The sequence below is a fragment of the Chiloscyllium plagiosum genome, chromosome 37, assembly GCF_004010195.1.
Source record: "Chiloscyllium plagiosum isolate BGI_BamShark_2017 chromosome 37, ASM401019v2, whole genome shotgun sequence".
Lineage (NCBI taxonomy): Eukaryota > Metazoa > Chordata > Chondrichthyes > Orectolobiformes > Hemiscylliidae > Chiloscyllium > Chiloscyllium plagiosum.
Genome location: NC_057746.1, coordinates 28,257,895 through 28,277,643, shown reverse-complemented (window position 1 = coordinate 28,277,643; position 19,749 = coordinate 28,257,895). Strand labels below are relative to the sequence as shown.

Below are 19,749 nucleotides of genomic sequence, written 5' to 3'. Positions count from 1 at the left end.
AACAAAATCAGTGCAACCATCACTGAAACACAGACTTCGATTTTCAGCTCATTCACTGTGCCAGAGCAAATTGCATCTGACAAAAACACATTTCATTGGCAAAGGATATCAAAAACGTCTGCTAATTGGGAAGTTACTCATATCATATTGTCATCCCATAATCAACAGTTTAGCACAACCAATGATACACACAGCAAATTCATATATTTCAAGTGTCGTCCAACAAATCAGAATTTTCACATGACAATGCCAAATGTTCACCACTAATTTGGAAAGGATCTTCATCCCCAACACAATTTAGACTTGGATGGACCACCACAATTAGGCACCGGACACAGAGAATGGATCAGAAATCCAGCCACAAGTACTTGGATACCAGGAAAAGTTTCTAAGATATGCAATCATCACATGTTGTATCAGATCATGATTGATCACCATGCTACATTGTAAAACAACAAAAGCCAACTTCAGAGCAATATAGGGTGTGCCGACAGTCAGGAATAAAAGACTAAAGGTAATGAGTGTGAGATGATGCTGAGTGATAGCAGCCAGCATCAAGATGACCAAGAGGAGCCATGAATAACACATAACTCTCCAAATGGGCATATAATTATCAGATCAGGGCATGCTGTCAAAAATATTATATCAAAATTTAAGTTGTTAATCTTGTTAACTTTGTTCATACATGTCTGTATAGGTACAGAATTGAGAATGTTTGGTAATGTACAACACTGTTTATTGATGTTGGGCATCTTTTTGAAAACTTTTGCGAAATTGTGTTACGTTTTAGAGCAGTAGTGTAATACATCTTCAATGACATACTCATATCATCACTATATCATAATATGTGACTTGAAGTTCTCAGTCTCTAACTTACTGAACTCGGTCCTTTTGCAGCATGACATGCTGAGTGAGCATGGTGCAGTGCATATGAATTGTTCAGCTTGAGCCCGGTCATGCAAATGGTTTAATGCTGGTGCAGATTCCAAGTACTGGATTAAAAACGAATTGAATTTTTCAGTACTATGTGACCCACATCTCGTGTTATGTAAACAATGCAAGTATCATTGCAGGATAGGATAGACCATCAGCATTCACATGTCATCTCTCTTCACAGATTCTGCCAGTCCTGCTGAGTTTCACCAGCAATTTCTGTTTTTATTTCAGATCACCACATCTGCATTACTTTATCAAAGTAGGAATGTTATAGTTCAATTATTCAGGGCATTAATGTCACCACATAAATGCATAGAAGGCCAACGGGCTGAGAGGCAGCAGATGTAACTTAATTTAGAAAAATGTGAGAGGCTGCAAGTTGGAAAGGCAAACCAGGCCAGGACTTGTACACTCAATAGTAAGGTCTTGGGGGGTGTTGCTGAACAAGTAGACCTTGGATTGCAGGTTCATATTTCCTTGAGGGTGGTAGACAGGATAGTGAAGGGGCCGTTTGGTATGCTTGCCTTTATTGGTCACTACATTGAACATAGGAGTTGGGAGGTCACGTTGTGACTGTGTAGGACATTGATTAGGCCACTTTTGGATTATTGTGTGCAATTCTGGTTTCCCTCCTATGAGAAAGATGTGAAACGTGAGGGGGTTCAGAAGAGATTTACAGGGCTGGTGCTTGATTGAAGAGTTTGAGCTGTATGGAGACACTGCATAGGTTGGGGCTGTTTTCCCTGGAGAGTTGAAGGCTGAGGGGTGATCTTATGGGTTTTTAAAAAAATCATGAGGGTCATGGATAGAATAAATCGACAAGATCTTTTTCTTGGGTTGGGTGTGTCTGGGACTAGAAGTTTAGGGTGAGAGGGAAAAGATTTAAAAGGGACCTAAGGTGCAACTTTTTCACGCAGAGAGCAGTGCATGTGTGGAATGACTTGCCCAAGGAAATTGTGGACATTGGTACAATTGCTACATTGAAAAGACACCTGGATGGTTTTATGAATTGAAAGGGTTAGAGGGGTATGGGTCAGGTGATAACAAATGGGACGAGATTTATTTATGTTATCTGATAAGCATGCACAAGTTGGACTGAAGGGGTTGTTGCCGTGCTGCACATCCCAATGAATCTATCTTTTGGCCAAACTAAACTGGGGTGCATTCAATTATCGGACCCTCCTGGTCCCTCCAGTAAATAGCATATTGCACACATTAGAAATTCCATGGTTTGTTTGTTGGAACTGTTGGGAAAGTCTTTGTTCTCCAAAAACTGTACAGACTCGAACGGCTAAAGTGATTGTGCATATATTTTTTTAACGAATGAAGTAAATTTTTGAAATTAAAAAAATCTGCAGGCAAAAACAAGATGAAGATTCATAAAGCTAAACCTTGCAGCTTTTTGTGCATTTCGTGAACATCTAGAGCATGAGCCCTCCCTCAGCATCCGTCCTACCCTCCCTTCTGTCTCACTGTCCCTCCACCAAAGGCAAATCTCCAGGCACCTTCACCCTCCTGGGATGGGGTCAAAACCCTGTCAGCGTCCTAAACCTGTTTCTCCTTCAAAATATTGTTTTTCACTTGCTCCCAGGTCAAAACCTTTATATACCATAGTTACTAATTACTCTTCTCTGATAATTGCAGTAAAATCCATCGGTAAGTGATTGAACTGAATGTGTTCACCAGCGCAGTCACATTGAAACTGAAAGTGGTTTGAACCAGGAAGTGCTGAGTGTGAACATGGCTTCCAGACAGCAGCTCCTGAGACTGACCGAGGAGACAGTTTGTCCCATTTGTCTGGATTTCTTCACCGATCCGGTTACACTGGATTGTGGACACAACTTCTGCCGCTCCTGTATCACCCAGAGTTGGGAAAAGAAGGAGATAAACTCCTGCCCGGAATGTAGAGAGGTGTTTCCGGAAAGAAACCTCAGGGTAAATCGGGCCTTAGCGAATCTGGCCGAGGAGGCTCGAAAATTAAAGCTGGATCCGAAAGATAATGGAAGTAAACCTCACTGTGAGGTACATCAGGAAGATCTGAAGCTGTTTTGTGAAACTGACAGAAAATTGATCTGTCTGATTTGTCGAGATTCGCGGGAACACAAAACTCACAACTTCCTGCCGATCAGCGAAGCTGTTGAAATCTACAAGGTAAAAGAGACAATATTTTGTAAAGTGCGCGTTTCATCACATATCCCTGATCCAACACCTAACCTAACACATCTATTCTTCAATTTCTATCTCAATTACTGGATAAACTGAAATCTTCCTTAGATTCTCTCACAGAGAAGAAATCGGCGGTTCGACAAACAGAACTGACCCAGAAACGGAAGATTTCCGAAGTGAGGGTGAGCTCTCCCTGTGCTGATTCTCTGGGATCTCGGTTAGTTTTGTTCGCTTTATCGTGGGACATTAATGAGGTTTCACATTTCATTTGGTAGGAACAGGCGAGCAGTCTGCAGACCTACATCACATCCGAGTTCACTAAAATGCACCAGATTCTCACTGAGAAAGAGCAGCGTTTACTCAGAGATCTCAGGGAAGAAGAGGAGAGGATTGTAGAACTAATGGAGAAATCCCTTCGAGAGATTCAGGAGAATTTAAATTCCATTGAGGAGGAACTCTCAAAGTTGCAGAAACAGATGGAGCGAAAAGACGAGTTGATCTTTCTGAAGGTGAGGGAATATATTGCAGGTTATTTCAGACAGATTTCGGACATGATGACAACTGTAAAAATATTATGGAATGTCGTATAAAAAGGTGAACTGACCTTGTAACTGTCCGGACGGTTCTGTTGTTGTCACTGAAGAAGGGTCAATGCTCCCGAAGCGTTCACTCTGATTTCTTTCCACAGATCCTTCCAAACCTGCTGAGATTTTCCAGTAATTTTTGTTTTTTTACTAACCGCTGCCAAACTACCTGCAGATTCTCGGGAATACCAACATTCTCCCGGGAATGGATTGTGATGTTTTTATTTGTTTTGTTATTATCTCCGTGTTCCCCAAGTTGAATTGTCTCCTGAAACTCCCATTATAATCCAGTTCCAGTTCCATGTGGAGAGTGTGTGTGTGTGTGGGTGTCTGTCTGTCTCCTCCTGAAATCTGTTACTGCCATCCTCACTGTTTGTGATTCATTTCTTTCAGGAGGAAGCTTGTCGGAAGAGAAGGTAGGACATGCTCTTTCCAGAAACACTGCACAGTTTGCTCAGTAACTCAGGGATGGGTTATTATGGATTTATTTTCTGGTTAATGGTACCGCTTTAAAGGATGATTCATCGTATAACATTAACTCCGGTTATGGTTCACGCATATGTTTTTTTATAAGAAGATTGTTGCAGGTTTTAAACAGTATTAGATTTTATGAAACTGTTCTGCAGCATTGTAAACAATGACAAGATGCCTGTAAATACAGCCTGGTTCCAGGCTGGAAGTGATCACTGCCCTGATTTTTGTGACTGTTTGTGTGACTGTCACCTTCCCCCTGACCCTGTGAGAGACAAATGACCCATGTTTCCAGGGAATAGCCATCCCTGTCACTGCATGGCTCCTGACCAGCCCTAGACAGTCAGAGTTGAAAGGGGGAATCATTTTTGTTTCACTTTTTACAACACCAACTCGCACCGCAGCCTTTATAAAGGGAACATTAAATGTAAAATAAAAAAAATCTTTAATTAGTGTAACGTAATGTTCTGAGTACTTTGCATGAGAGTTGGAAAGTATAGAAAAGTGTCACTGAGCTATTAATCCAGGTGATTGCTGTTGGTTTAAGCGGATCATAAAGGAGGAAAGAGGAATAGAAAGATGGAGAGGTTCAGGGAGGGAATTCCAGAGCTGAGGTTCTGGGCAGCTGAAGGTCCAACCTCCAATGGGGGGTGGGGGGTAGAGACTAAAACCGGTCAGGAGGCTGGAAGTAGAGGAGCAGGATTCTCGGAGGGTTGTGGGACCCATGTATTACACAGTTGGATATGAGGCTTTTAGATGTTTCCGGTTTTTTGTCTCTGTTCCACAAGCTCTGTTTATAATACGGCAAGGAGATGGAGGAAACATATATTATCTCCTGCGGTGTGTGATGTCTCAGTTCCTAATCTGTTATCAAGACGTGGGCCTTTCTCTGGATCTGGGTGTTTCCGATCCTTGCCCTTGCATTATCGAATTCTTGTTAGATCAGTTACAAAAATAAGATGAACATTTCACTTTCTAACCCATTGACTCAAACATGAAAAATGAGGAACGCTTGAATATTTAAATGATTTCATAAATATTCGAACAACGCAGAGTTTATGATGTCATCTGTTTAATGTTTACAGGATTGATGTTGAGGAGAAGACACTCTGAGCTGCTGATGGCTCTCTGTCTCTCGGACAGTTCACTGGCCTTTTACCGTACACAGTCTGGAGAGAAATGATTCACACTATTCACCCAGGTAAACACGTGTATTCATTTTCCGGATGGTAGATCCAGTTATGTAGGGTCTCGAAGGCCCCAGTTTACATTCTCACATCACTGGTTGTTAATTCTGGGAGACTCGACCTGGAAACATTTTATTTTCTGTGGACCCATTTGGAGAAGTGTCTGAAGGCATCAGCTCTGTGTGTCAGAGCAGTGAAGGGTTCTGGGTTGGAGTGGTGCTGGAAAAGCACAGCAGGTCAGGCAGCATCTGAGGTGCAGGAAAATTGACGTTTCGGGCAAAAGCCCTTCATCAGAAATAGCCCTTCATCATCTATTCCTGATGAAGGGCTTTTGCCAGAAACGTCGATTTTCCTGCTGCTCAGATACTGCCTGACCTGCTGTGCTTTTCCAGCACCACTCTAATCTAGACTCTGGGTTCCAGCATTTGCAGTCTTTGTTTTTACCCAGTGAAGGGTTCTGTCGAACCAGAGGAATAGAGCATGGAAACAGGATTTCGAGAGTAGACTGGGCTGGCTCCATCTGGTGTGACATTGGAGGAAAGGTTTTTATCATAATAACAAAAGGCATGTAGACATTTAAGAGCCAGTGTTAACAGGCACTTATCTAAAGGGGGTTGTGAGAGAAACAAAACAGAAATTCCTTGGAAAGCTCCCCAGGTCTGCCAGCATCTGTGGAGAGAAACCAGAGTTAACCTTTCAGATTGAGTGATCTTTCCTCAAAGCTGATAGGACCTGGCAAAAGTCGGTTTATATGCAGAAGGTACAGTGGAGGAGGAGGTAAGGAGGATATTATAGGTGGGGATAGTCCCAAACACAAAGAAGTACAGTTAGAAAGACAAAAGAGTGGATAATGATTTGGTTAGGAGAGTGAATACCTGGTGATGGAGACTGTTAGTGCCAAATAATAGGCAGAGTGTAATGGCAGTGAAAACAAAACCTGATGTGTGGGGTAGGGGGCTAGGTCATGATACAGCTCTGGGACTAGAATTATTGCCCTTGAAATTGAGTCCAGAGAACTGCAGGGTCCGGAAGTGGAAAATGAGATGTCGTTCTTCCAGACTGCACAGAGCTTCAGTGGAGCACTGCAACAAGCCAGAGACAGAGATGTTGCCCAGAGAACAGGATGGTATGTTAAAGTGGTCGGCAACTGGAAGCTCAGGGTACTTTTTCTAAAATGGCAGAACACAGATGCTCTGTTTCCCCAATACAGAGGAGACCATCTTGTGAACAGTGAATGCAAGAGACTAGATTGTGTGAAGTGCTACCTCATCTTGCGGGTGTGTTGGACCCTTGGATACTGGAGGTAAATGGGAAGGTGTTGTACCTTTTTCAGCTGCTGAGGATGTTGCCGTGGGGCTGTGGGTGGGTGTTGGGAGTGAAGGAAGAGAACATCAGGGTGATTGGAAGGGAACGGTCCCTGCAAAAGGCTGACAACGGAGGGTAGGGAAACATGTTCCTGGTGGTGACATCTTACTTGCATGAGGCAGAAATTGTGTCTGATGCTCTTCTGGTTGTGGATGCTGGTGGGATGGTAGGTTAGGACAAGGGGAACACTACCGTTGTTGTGCCAGGAAAGAGAGGGGGGTGTGGGCAGAAGTGTGGGAGGTGTCGGATTTGATTGAAAGCACTCTCAACGACACTGCTGGTGAATCCTCAGTTGAGGAAGGATGTGGGCATTTCCGAGGCTCTCTTGTCAAAGTTTGCTTTGTCAGAGCAGATGGAATGGAGACGGAGGAACTGGGAGGATGGAATAGAGTGTTTACAGGAAGCAGGGTGTGAGAATGTATACTCTACGTAGCTGGAGAGACGGGATTATAGTGGATATTATCGGTCAGTCTATCCCCAGAAATGAAAACAGACATGTCAAGGAAGAGAAAGAGGAATCACAGATCGACCAGGTGAAGGTGAGGATGGTGTGGAAGTTGGACATTAGCAGTGTGAGAATGGGGGGCGGGGGAGGGGAATAGGATGTGTGAGTGGGGAAGGTAGGATTTAGATAGTTTAGCAAAGAGAAGGAGTTGCAAATACTGAGAGATTGCATTGTGTAAAGGTGTGTGATGGAGGGTGTGTGATGGTCTTACTGAAGTGGTCAATGATGAAAACTGTAGCCGATAAATATCAACTGAAAGAACTGTGGATGCTGTAAATAAGAGACAAAAACAGAAGTTGCTGGAAAAGCTCAGCACACCTGGCAGCATCTGTGGAGAGAAATCAGAGTTAATGTTTCGGATTGAGTGACCCTTCCTCAGAACTGACGGCAGCTCAGAAAATGTTGGTTTATATGCAGACATTAGTTTGTGGATTGGGGTAAGGACTACGATATCTGGGCACAGACCCTAAAGACAAGGAAGAACAGTTGGACAGACAAAGGAATCGATAACAGTCTGGCTCGGAGGGTGAGGAACTGTTCATGGGGATGGTTTGTGGCTAACAATGGGCTGTGTGTAATACCAGACTCTGAATGATGAGGCCTGATGTGTTGGGGTTGAGGTAAGGACATGGGCGCGCTCAATTCTTAAAATTATTGAATTCGATATTGAGTCAGGGAGGCTGCAGAGTCCAGAAGTGGAAAATGAGGTGCTGTTCTTAGCAAGCCTGAGACAGAGATGTTGGCCAGGGAACAGGGTGATGTTTAATGGAGCAGGTAACTGGAAGCTCAGGGTCGTTTTTATAGACAGAATACAAGTGTGCAACAAAGCGGTCACACAGTCTATGCTTTATTTCCCCAATGTAGAGGAGAGCCCATTGTGAGCAGTAAATGCAGTAGACTAAATTAAGTGAAGTACAGATAAGGCATTGCTTCACCTGGAGATCTGTTTGGACCTTTGCATACTGAGGGGGGAGGAAGGAAACGGACAGGTGTTCCATGTTCTGCAGTTGTAGATGAAGGTGCCATGAGGCTGTGGGGGGCTGTTGGGAGTGAGGGAAGAATAGACCAGGGTGTCCTGGAAGAAACAGTTTCAATGGAAGGTGGACAATGGAGGGGAGAGGAATGTGTGTCTGGTGGTGGCAGAGATTATGACTGATGATCTTCTGGATATTGGTGCTGGTGGGATTGTAGATCAGGTCGAGGGGAAAATTATATCACTGTTGCAGGAGGGAAAAGAAGGGGTGAGGGTTGAAATGTCAGAGATGGGTTGGACCCAGTTGAGGGCGCTGCCAACAACAGTGCTGGGGAATCCATGGTTCAGAAAAAGAATAGACATTTTCAAGGCTCCTTTGTTGAAGTTGGAAGGATGGGAATGAATGCGATGGAGACGGAGTAACTAGGAGAATGGAATGGAGTATTTATATGAAGCAGAGTGCGAGGATGTACAGGCCAGCTAGCTGTGGGAGTCAGTGGGTTTATTGTGGATATTATTGGCCAGTCTATCGCCAGAAATGGAAACAGGAATGTTGAGGAAAGGGAAGGATGGATCAGGTGAAGGTGAGAGCAGGGTGGAACTTGGAATCAAAATAAATAAACCTTTCCAATTCCAGATGAGAAAGGGAGGCAGCACCGATGATATTATTGATATACCAGAGAAAGACTCATGTGTCGGACTGGAATGGGACTGGAACAAGAAATGTTACACATACCCCATAAAGAGACAGGCAAAACTGGGGGCCTAGATGGGTACCTATGGCCGCCCCTCTGACCGAAAAAAACAAGAGGTTGAGTGTGAGGATGAGCACGGCCAAGGGGAGGCGAGTGGTGGGAGTTGGGAATAGTTCAGCCCTGTGTTCCAGGAAGAAGCAGGGAATTCTGAGACCATCCTGGTGGGGGATGGAGGTGTAGAGGGATGCATGTTCATGGTAAAGAGGAGGCAGCTGAAGCCGCAAACTGGAAATTTTGGAATGGGCATAAAAAGTGAGAGGAATGGCAGATGTAAGTGAGCAGGGACTGCAGCAGGTGAGACAAGACTGAGTCATGGTAGGAAATGATGAGTTCTGAGAGGCAGGAGCAGACAGACAGAATGTGTCTGTCTGGGTAATCCTGATTGTTTATTTTGGGAAGGAGGTAGAAAGAGCTGTGCGGGGTTGTGGGACTATCAGCTGGAGGTGGTTGGAGTGGGGGCAGATCCCAGATGAAATTAGGTTGGTGACCATTAGGTTGATGCAGTGGCCTGATGTTCCATCATGGGGTCACATTTTAGAGGCCAATAGGAGGAGGTATCTGAGAGGGATCTCAGCTTCTGCAATGTAGTGGTCAGTTTGCTGACTACTCCAGCCCCACACTGATCAGCAGCTTAATAACAAAGTCAGGATTGGATCTAAGGGCATGGAGGATGGTGCCACCTGCGTCTCCCATTCAGAATTGAAAAGATTTATCGATTTTGTTTCCAACTTCCACCTCACTCTCACCTTCACCTGGTCTATCTCTGAACCCTTCCTCAACATCACTGTTTCTATTTCTGGGGAAAGATTGACCACTAATAATCCACAATAAACCCACCAACTCCCACAATTATATGGCCTTTGTATTCTCGCTGAAAATGTGTTGCTGGAAAAGCACAGCAGGTCAGGCAGCATCCAGGGAACAGGAGAATTGACGTTTCGGGCATAAGCCCTTCTTCAGGTTTATGCCCGAAACATCGATTCTCCTGTTCCCTGAATGCTGCCTGACCTGCTGCGCTTTTCCAGCAACACATTTTCAGCTCTGATCTCCAGCATCTGCAGTCCTCACTTCCTCCTTTATATTCTCGCACACTGCTCCCTGTAACGTCTCCTTTCCATTCTCCTAGTTACTCTGTCTCCATCACATTGGTTCTGACGATGTTACCTTTGACAAGGGATCCTCTGAAATGTCCACGTTCTTCCTCAACCAAGGATTCCTCTGGGCCCTCAAGTGGGACCAACCTATCTCTCGCACTACAGCCCTCACCCCCTCTCTTCCCTCCTGCAACAATGATAGGGTTCCCCTTGTCCTTATCTACCATCCCAACAGCATCAACATCCAGAAGATCATCAGCTGCCATTTCTGCCATTTCCAGCGAGATGCCACCACCAGACACCACACACCTCCCCTCCTGCAGGAACTGTTCCCTTTGGGACACTCTGGTTACTTCCAACACTCCCACACAGCATCATAGCACTTTTTGCTGCCACTGCCGAAGGTGTAATATGTGTCCATTTATTTCCTACCTCCTCAGTATCCAAGGGCCCAAACACACCTTCACCTCCCTGCACTTCTGACAATCTAGTCTACTACATTTACTGCTCACAGTGCGGCCTCCTCTCTCGTGGAGGTATGAAGGGTCGAACACTTGTATTCCGTTTTCCAAAAATGTGCAGCTTTTGTTCCAAAAAAAGACCCTGAAATTCCAGTTGCCTTTTCACACACCACACTGTAACCTGGTAAGCACCTCTGTCTCAGGCTTGCTGCAGTGCAAGCCTGCAGTGCTCCAATGCAGCTCAGCGCAAGCTGGAAGAACAGCACCTCACTTTCAGGCTGGGGATCCTGCAGACTCAATATCAAATTAAATAACTTTGAAGTCTGAGCTCTCCCATGTCCTTACCCCAAACCACACAACCATGCCTTGTTATCACAGAGTCTGTTATTACACACAAAGCATTGTTAGCCACTAACAGTCTCCATTAACCTCTGCACAGATGCTGCCAGATCTGCTGAGCCTGATAAATATCTATAGGTGTAACGTAGTATAATATTAAACAAGACAGAGATATTTATAAATTTCCAGCTTGCAGGTAGTGAGGTTGTTAGAATCACAAAATCCTTCCAATGTGGAAGCAGGCTATTCAGCCCATCAAATCCATACTGAATCTCTGAAAAGCATCCCTCCAGGACCCAACGCCTTCACATATTCTTTTAACTCCACTTTTCCCATGGCAAATACACAAAGCCTGCACTTTCCTGGACACAATGGACAAAAGCTGCACATCTTTGGACTGTGGGAGGAAACCAATGCAAACGTGGGAGAATGTACAAACTTCATACACATACCTGATGCTGGAGTTGAACCCAACTCCCTGGTGCTGTGAGGCAGCAGTGCTAATCACGAAGCCACTGTTCCAATATTTTCAGTAATCCTATTGATCAAGCAGTGAGCGCAATGTCTGCTCATGACATTTTGGAGAGGTCCAATTCAGTCTGAGTCCACTTATTCAATGTAATGTTCTTGGTCAGTTTTGCAAGGGTTCAGAATGTGAGAAGTTACAGGATGGTCCTGCAGGAGGGGGAAGGTACCTGGAAAACTGCTATCACTTCCAAGTGAGGGAAAGGTGTGATTTGGAATATTGGGAATATGGCAGCAAACGAGCAATGAGTAGCCACCCGAGCTACAAATCTTCACACGAACATTGAAAGCAAGCGAACATTTTGAGTCTCGATGACTCTTCATAAGTGCTTAACTTCCCTAGTTAACTATTCCTGGCTCATCCCCTTCCTAGAAATCTTTTTCCTCACTGAAATGTATCTTTGCTGTGAGTCATGTGCTGTTCTTCTTAGCGCCTGCCATTGTTCCTCAAATATCATGGAACATAGAACATAGAAAAACACAGCGCAGAACAGGCCCTTCGGCCCTTGATGTTGCACCGACCTGTGAACTATTCTCAGGTCGACTCCCTACACTGTCCCAAAATCATCCATGTACTTATCTAAGGATTGTTTAAATCTCCCTAATGTCGCTGAGTTGACTACATTAGCAGATAGGGCATTCCACGCCCTTCACACTCTCTGTGCAAAACTAACCTCGATCCTTTCGTGTCTAATATCTCGTACCTCATTCTTCTCCTTCACAATATTCACCTTTTCCTGAGTGCACACCGATGAGAAATGTGCATTTAGCACCTCTCTGATCTCCATAGGGTCAACTTCCCACTTCTGTCTTTGATTGGGCCTATTCCTACCCTAATCATCCTTTTATTTCTCACATACCTATAGAAAGCTTTAGGGTTCTCCTTTATTCAATTTGCTAAAAACTGCTCGTGTCCTCACTTTGCTCTTCTTAACTCTCTCTTTAAATCCTTCCTAGCTGATCTGGATCTCTCCATTGCCTCATCTGTACCATCTTGCCTCATCAACACATAAGCCTCCTTCTTCTTCTTAACAAGAGATGCAATTTCTGTAGTAAACCACGGTTCCCTTACCTTACCATTTCCTCCCTGCCTGTCAGGGACATACCTAACATGGATACGCAATATCTATTCCTTAAACCCCCTCCACATTTCGATAGTCTATATCCTCCCATTTTATGCTACCCCATCTATGCATCCTGATTCTTGCCTAATCGCATTATAATTGCCCTTGCCTCATCGAAACTAAACATAACTGAATTATGGTCGCTCTCTCCAAAGTGCTCACCTTCAACTAAATCATTACCGTGTGCCTTGATGGGCTCAGTGGTTAGCACTGCTGCTTCACAGCCCGAGTGTCCCAGGTATGATTCCAGCCTCGGGCAAACTGTCTGTGTGGAGTTTGCACATTCTCCCCATGTCTGTGTGGGTTTCCTCCCACAGTCCAAAGACGTGCAGGTCAGGTGGATTGGCCATGCTAAAGTTGGGTGCATTAGTCAGGGGGAAATGGGTCTGGTTGGGTTACTGTTTGGAGTGTCGGTGTGGATTTGTTGGGCCGAAAGGCCTGTTTCTACACTGTAGGGAATCTCATCATTACCAAGCACCAGATCCAGTGTAGCGTCACCTCTTGTCGGCCCTTCGATATACTGTGTCAGGAAACCCACCTGTACACACTGGACAAAAACTCATCCATCCGATGTACGAGAGCTATAACATTTCCAGTCAATATTGGGGAAGTTAAAGTCCCGCATAATGACCACCCTGTTCCTTTCACTCCTACTCAGAACAATTTTGCTAATCGTCTCTTCCACCTCCCTGGAATATCTTTGATGCTAAGTGCTTTCCCCAGTCCACTCCAGCAAGCTCAGCCATCATTCTTTTGCAATTACCCTTGTTTAAACTTCGCACAGTTATTTTCCAACCAAGATCCTCCCTTTCAAACTGAATGCTACATTCATCCATGTTATCGTCAGTGTTGACGATTACATGGATAAATGATAACATCATTTATCCAACCTGCCTCACTACTCATCACCAGATTCAAATTGGCAAATACAAGGTTGGATTCACAATATTATTATTCTAGGAAACTATGTGCTCATAGCTCCCTCTAGTACTCTCACTGTTTAAATCAACATGCTGATAAAAGTCACCCAAGTTTAATGTTACTTGCACTTTTTATCTTCTGATTATTATCTGCCCCACCGTGTTGCTACTGTTTGAGGTCTTAGAGACCATTTCTGCCAATCTTCTTACTTTATTTCTTGCCTTCACTCATGCGGAGTCTATATTCTTCTGATTTCAGATTATTTCTTGCTGTTGTATTTATTTCATCACATGTCAACAATGCTACGCGATCACACTTTCATTTCTGCTTGTCCTTTTGAAGTTTACATTTTTGCGACATGCAGTATCACATCTTGTTTTTTGAAAAAGTAACAAAGTGAATTTTTGAGGGTAAAGCAGTGAATGTGATCTAAATGAACTTCAGTAAGGCATTCGACAAGGTTCCTCATGATAAACTGGTTATCAAGGTTAGACCTCATGGAATACTGGAGAATTAGCCATTTGGATACAGGACTGACTCGAAGGTAGAAGACAGAGAGTGGTGGTGGAGGGTTTCTTGTCAGACTGGAGGCCTGTAACCAGTGATGTACCACAAGGATCGGTGGTGGGTCCATTACTTTTCATCACTTATAAAAATGATATGAATGTAAACATAGGAGGATAGTTAGCAGGTTTGCAGATGACTAAACGGGATCATGATCAGATGGGGCCAATGGGCCGAGGAGTATCAGATAGATTTTAATTTAGATAAACGTATGGTGTTGCACTTTGGAAAGGCAAATCTGAGCAGGACTTCCACACTTAATGGTCAGGTCCTGGGGAGTGTTACTGAACAAAGAGGTGTTAGAGTGCAGATTCATATTTCCTTGGAAGAGAAGTCGCAAGTGGATAGGACAGTGAAGAAGATATTTGGCATGCTTTCCTTTCTTGGTCAGAGCATCGAATACAGGAGTTGTGATGTCATATTGCAACTGTACAGGACATTGTTTAGATCAGTTTGGAATACTGTGTGCAGTTCTGGTCTCCCTCCTATTGGAAGGCTATTGTGAAACTTGAAAGAGTTCAGAAAAGATTGACAAGGATGTTTCCGGGGCTGGAGGATTTGGGCTAAAAGGAGAGGCTGAATAGGCTGGGGCTGTTGTCCCTGGAGCAGCAGAGACTGAGGAGTGACCTGATAGAGATTTATAAAATCATGAGGGGCATGAATAGTATAAATAGACAAGGTCTTTTCCCTGGGGTAGGGAAGTCGAGAGTAGAGGGCATAGGTTTAGGGTGACAGTTAAAGTGGACCTAAGGAGAAATGTTTTCATGCAAAGGACATTATTGGAATGAGCTGCCATGGGGAGTGTGGAGATTGTCACAATTACAACATTAAAAATTCACCTGGATGGGTATATGGAGAGAATGGATTCAGAGATACATGGGCCAAGTGCTGGCAAATGGGACGAGATTAGGTTATGATATCTGGTCAGCACAGAAGAGTCAGACTGAAGGGTCTATTTCCGTGCTGTACATCTCTCTGACTATATGACTGTCAATTAGAGAATCAATCTGTGAACAGTGATGTCACAAGAAGAGCATTGTGATGATGAAAAGTCATCTGTTTTGATGATATCAGTTGTGGTGGAAAGGTTCAGTGGTACAGAGGGAACAATACGTTGCATTGTTCCTAATCGTGATGCAGGAGATTACAAAGAGGTCCTTAATGGTAGTAATAACTGTATTATTCCCAGTACCATGTGCTAGTGAGAATATGAGTAGGAGGATAATGTGCAGCTAAGGAGCTGAAGTAAGGAGCACGAATTCAAATGTTTGGACCTCTGGGACCTTTGCTGGGATAGAAGTGACCTGTCGAAGCTGATGGGTTGAAGCTGAATTGGAAGGGGATCAATCTCCTGAAGGGGAGATTTGCTCGTGCGACTTGGTAGGCTTTAAACGAGGACAGGGGGAGGGGGTGAATTTATTAGACTCAGAAATAGTGAGAAAATAAATAAGGCGCAGTAGATAAAGGGAGCAAGTTAAGCACTCAAGGTAGGCAGGAGCACAGGAGAGAATGAGGTAAGACTGAGCAACTGAACTGCATCTGTTTAATGCAAGAGGCCTGACAGATAAGACCGATTAACTTAGGGCATGGTTGGGAACACAGGATTGGAATATCATAGCTATTACTGATGAAACGTGGCTTAGGGAAGGGTAGGGAGTCATTGTCAAGATAAAATAAGAGGCAAGAAAGGAGGGGTGTGGCATTTTAATTAAAGACAGCATTATGGCTGTACTTAGGGAGGATACTCCTGGAGACCATCCAGGGAAATTATTTGTGTGTAACTAAGAAAGACCTCAATGGGATTGTAGAAAAGCTCTCAAATAGACAGTGGGAAATTAAGAAACAACATGCAGGGAGATCTCAGTTATCTGTAAGATTAATAGGGTTGTAATAAAAGAGAATTTTAACTTTCCAAGCATAAAATGGGAATGCCATTGTGTTAAGGAGTTGGATGACTAGGAGTCTTTGTGTGTCCAAGAATATTTTCTTATTCAATATGCAGGTGCACCTGTTTTCCCTGGAGAGTCGAAGGCTGGGGGGTGACCTTAGCGAAGTTTATAAGATCATGAGGAGCATGGATAGGGCAAATAGACAAGTTAGGAGTGGGGGAGTCCCGAACTAGTGGACAGAAGTCTCTGGTGAGAGCGAAAAAATTGAAAAGGAATCTAAGGGGAAAATGTTTCATGCAAAGGGTGCTGCGTGTATGCAGTGAGATGCAGAGGAAATTGTGGGGGCTGGCACAATTCGAACTTTTAAAAGGCATTTGGATGGATATGCAAATAGGAAGGTTTAGAGGCATATGGTCCAAGTGCTGGCAAATGGGACGAGATTAATTTTGAAGAGTTGGTCCAAAGGGTATGTTTCCATTCTGTCTACCTCTATGACTCTAACAGCATCTCCGGTGAGGCCACATGGGGAGAACTTCATAAAAATTGTGAATTACATTGTTAGGAAAGTACGATAGACCCACGCCAGTCAGAGATTAAGCGCTGATAGGTAGAGAAATCTCAGAGGAGTGAAAAAAGCAAAAGTGTTGTAACATCGGAGGAACTGGGAGAGGGAGATTGTGAAGGGCTCGGACAGGACAGAATTCTTACAAATTCTCCACGTGATATTTTTAAGGCGTGTGTCGAAAATGCAACAGGAGGCAGGGCAGGCCTGGAACAGCTGAGATTCACCAAGATGTTGGCTGAGCTGGCACGTTTCAACTCTGAAGAAGACTTGATCAGCTGGAGATGTTCTCATTGAAGCAGGGAAGGCTGAGGGGAGAACCTGATGAATGTGTAGAAAGTTACGAGGAATGGAATGGACAATAACAGGTGCATAAATTTAAGAGAAGAAGCAGGGGTTTTCAAGGGGAATTAAGGCTAATATTTCCCGCCAGATCGTGGTCGGCATCAGGACCTCACTGCCTGAAAAGAGATAGAAATCTTTGCACCATTTAGGAAGTTATTCAAATGGAACGATAAAGTCACACAGGATGGAAGCAGACTCTTCCATCCAATGAGTCCACACTGAACAGGTATCCTGAACAGACCCTCGTCCCATTCGCCAGCATTTGGTCCCTATCCCGTGAAACCGTTCTTTTTCATATTCCCATCCTGATGCATTTTAAATGTTGTGATTAGACCAACCTCCACCACTTCCTCTGGCAGACCATTCCATACATGCACCACCCTCAGCATGAAAAAGTTACCCCTCAGGTTCTTTTTAAATCTTTCCCAACTCACCTTAAATCTGAGCCCTCCAGTTCTGGAGTCACCTACCCAGGGGGAAATGCATTAGCTATTCAGCCTATCCATGCCCTTTACGGTTTTATAAACCTCTAAACGGTCACCCCTCAGCCTGCAATGCTACAGGGAAAAAATCCCCAGCCTATTCAGTCACTCCCTATAAATCAAACCCTCCAGCCCCAGCAACATCCCTGCAAATGTCCTCCACACATTCTTAAGCCTCACAACATAGTTACCCATGGTAGGGTGACCAGAATCACACTCCAGTGTGCTGCACAGCCACAATATGATGCCCCAACTCCAATACTCAATGCTCTGACCAATGAAGGCAAGCATGCCATACTCCCTCTTCACCGCCCTGTCTACCTGCAACTCCACCCCAGAGAACCATGTATCTGCACGTGCAGGCCTCCCGCTCAGTAACACTTCCCAGGGACACACCATCAACTGTAATAGTCCTGGCCTGGTTGGCCCGACCAAAATTCAACACCCCACATTTATCTAAATTTACCTCCATCTGCCACTCCTCAACCCACTGGCCACCTGGTCAAGGTTCCATTGCAGTCTAATATAATCTTCTTTACTGTCCAGTGGACAATATTTTCATGTCACTTGCCAGCTTATGAACCATGTTAGACAAATAGGAGGCAGGGAGAACACAGCAAGCCAGGCAGCATCAGGAGGCAGAGAAGTCGGCGTTTCGACTGTAACCCTTTTTCTGGACTGAGGATTGGTGATGGGGGGCGCTGCAGATAAAGAGGGTGCCGGAAGTAGGATGGTGAAGTGGGGCTGGTGAAGACAGGCAGAGGGTGAGAACTGGTTGTTCGAAGGGTGGAATAATCCAGTTGGTGGCTAGGAGGAGTGCAAGGGAGGGGGAGGGGCTGGAAAGGGAGGTGATTTGAAATTGAAGAACTCATTGTTGAGTCCTACAGGCTGTAGACCACCCAAATGGAAGAGATGATTTTCCTCCAATTTGGGGGTTGACTCATTGTGGCAATGGAGGAGGCCAAAGATGGTCATGTTGGAAAAGGACTGTGAAGGGGAATGAAATGGGCAGTGATTGGGAGGTCCGGTTGGTCCCGACGGATCCGGCTGCGATGCTCAGCTCACTGTTCCCTCAATTTACGTTTGATCTCTTCAATGGAGAGAAGACCTCGTCCGGAGCACCTCATGCAGTAAACTAGGTTGGAAGAGAGGCAGGTGAACCTCAGTCTCACCTGGAAGGACTGTTTGGGGCCCTGGATGGAGCTGAGTGGTATGGTGTATCGGCAGGATTTGTCTTTACTGTGTTGAGGTGGGAATGTTTAGAGCAGTGGAACAGGGAATGGAGGTGGAGTGGTGGAGGGCTGACTGGATGAGGGAGGGGAGAATGCACATTGTTTGAATTAGGTGGACACCTGTGATGCTCGCGAGTGGAATGTCTCCTCGTCCAAGCAAATGCGGCAGAGGCAGAGGAATTGGGAGAATGGGGTGGAGTTCTTGCAGGATACTGGGTGAGAGGAGGCGTGGTCCAGATAGTTGTGAGAGTCTGTGGGTTTATACTAACTGTTGCCGGAGATGGGAACAGAGAGATCAAGAAGGGGAGGGAGTTGTCTGAGACGGACCAACTGACAAACCATGCCCCTGATGTTCACAAATGATTTATATCTAGGTCCAAAAGCAGTGGAATCCAGAACCAATCCTTGTGTCACACCGCTGGTCTCCAGTCTGAAAAGCAACCTTCCAGCATCACACTCTACCTCCTACCTTCAATCCAATTTTGTACTGTGTCAGCTAGCTCTCCCTGAATCCCATAACCTTACTAACTAGTCGACCCTGCAAATCCCTGTTGAATGCTTTGCTGAAGTCCATAAGGACAACATCTACTGCTCTGTCTTCATCAATCTACTTTGTAACATTTTCGAAAATTTCAATCAAGACGCGATTTCTCACTTAAAAAGCCATGTTGATGACTCCTAATAAGAGGGTCATGTAAATCCTGTCCCACCCTCTCCAGTAACTTACCGACTACTGCTGTGAAGCTCACTAATTCTATAGTTCCCTTGCTTTTCCTTACAAACTTTCTAAAATGATGGCAACAATTTAGCCGACCTCAAGTTCTGGCACCTCACCTGTGGCTGTTGTTCATACAAATATATCAGCAAAGGGTCCAGCAATCTCTTCCCTGGCTTCTCTAGTTTCTGATCCCGGGAATTTACCTATTTTTGCACAATTGAAGACCACGACAGCACATCCTCTTCTGTAATGTGAACCCTTTTCAAGACATCACTACATATTTCCCCAAGTTCCCTAGGTGCTGGGAAATGGAATAGAATTTGATAGGCCATTGATGACCACAATGGGCTTAAGGGCCTCATTTGATGCTGTGTTATTCTATGGCTATGTAGGTTGGTTAAATCAGTTGGTTGGACAGCTGCTGTATGATACAGACTGACAGTAACAATTCAGGTTCAATTCCTACACTGTGAACATCTTGCCTTCTCATCCATACCCCGTTCGTGAGGGATGGTGATGCTGACAATAAAATCACCACAAGCTTTCTCTCT

General features: G+C 44.6%; 2 protein-coding genes across 2 annotated transcripts in view; both read left to right on the top strand.

Annotated features, from left to right (window-relative positions):
- LOC122541544 (nuclear factor 7, brain-like) overlaps window positions 1-5,352 on the top strand; it is a 15,086-nt gene extending 9,734 nt beyond the window's left edge. The window contains exons 3-5 of the mRNA XM_043678372.1: window positions 3,378-3,611; window positions 4,080-4,102; window positions 5,243-5,352. Of these exons, the coding sequence (XP_043534307.1) occupies window positions 3,378-3,611; window positions 4,080-4,102; window positions 5,243-5,270 (285 nt within the window). The 3' untranslated portion in view covers window positions 5,271-5,352. The remainder of the gene's footprint in view (window positions 1-3,377; window positions 3,612-4,079; window positions 4,103-5,242) is intronic.
- The window catches only part of LOC122541464 (E3 ubiquitin-protein ligase TRIM17-like), a 185,162-nt gene continuing 168,066 nt past the window's right edge, over window positions 2,654-19,749 (top strand). The window contains exons 1-2 of the mRNA XM_043678247.1: window positions 2,654-3,087; window positions 3,211-3,284. Coding sequence (XP_043534182.1) covers window positions 2,677-3,087; window positions 3,211-3,255 — 456 coding nt within the window. The 5' untranslated portion in view covers window positions 2,654-2,676 and the 3' untranslated portion in view covers window positions 3,256-3,284. The remainder of the gene's footprint in view (window positions 3,088-3,210; window positions 3,285-19,749) is intronic.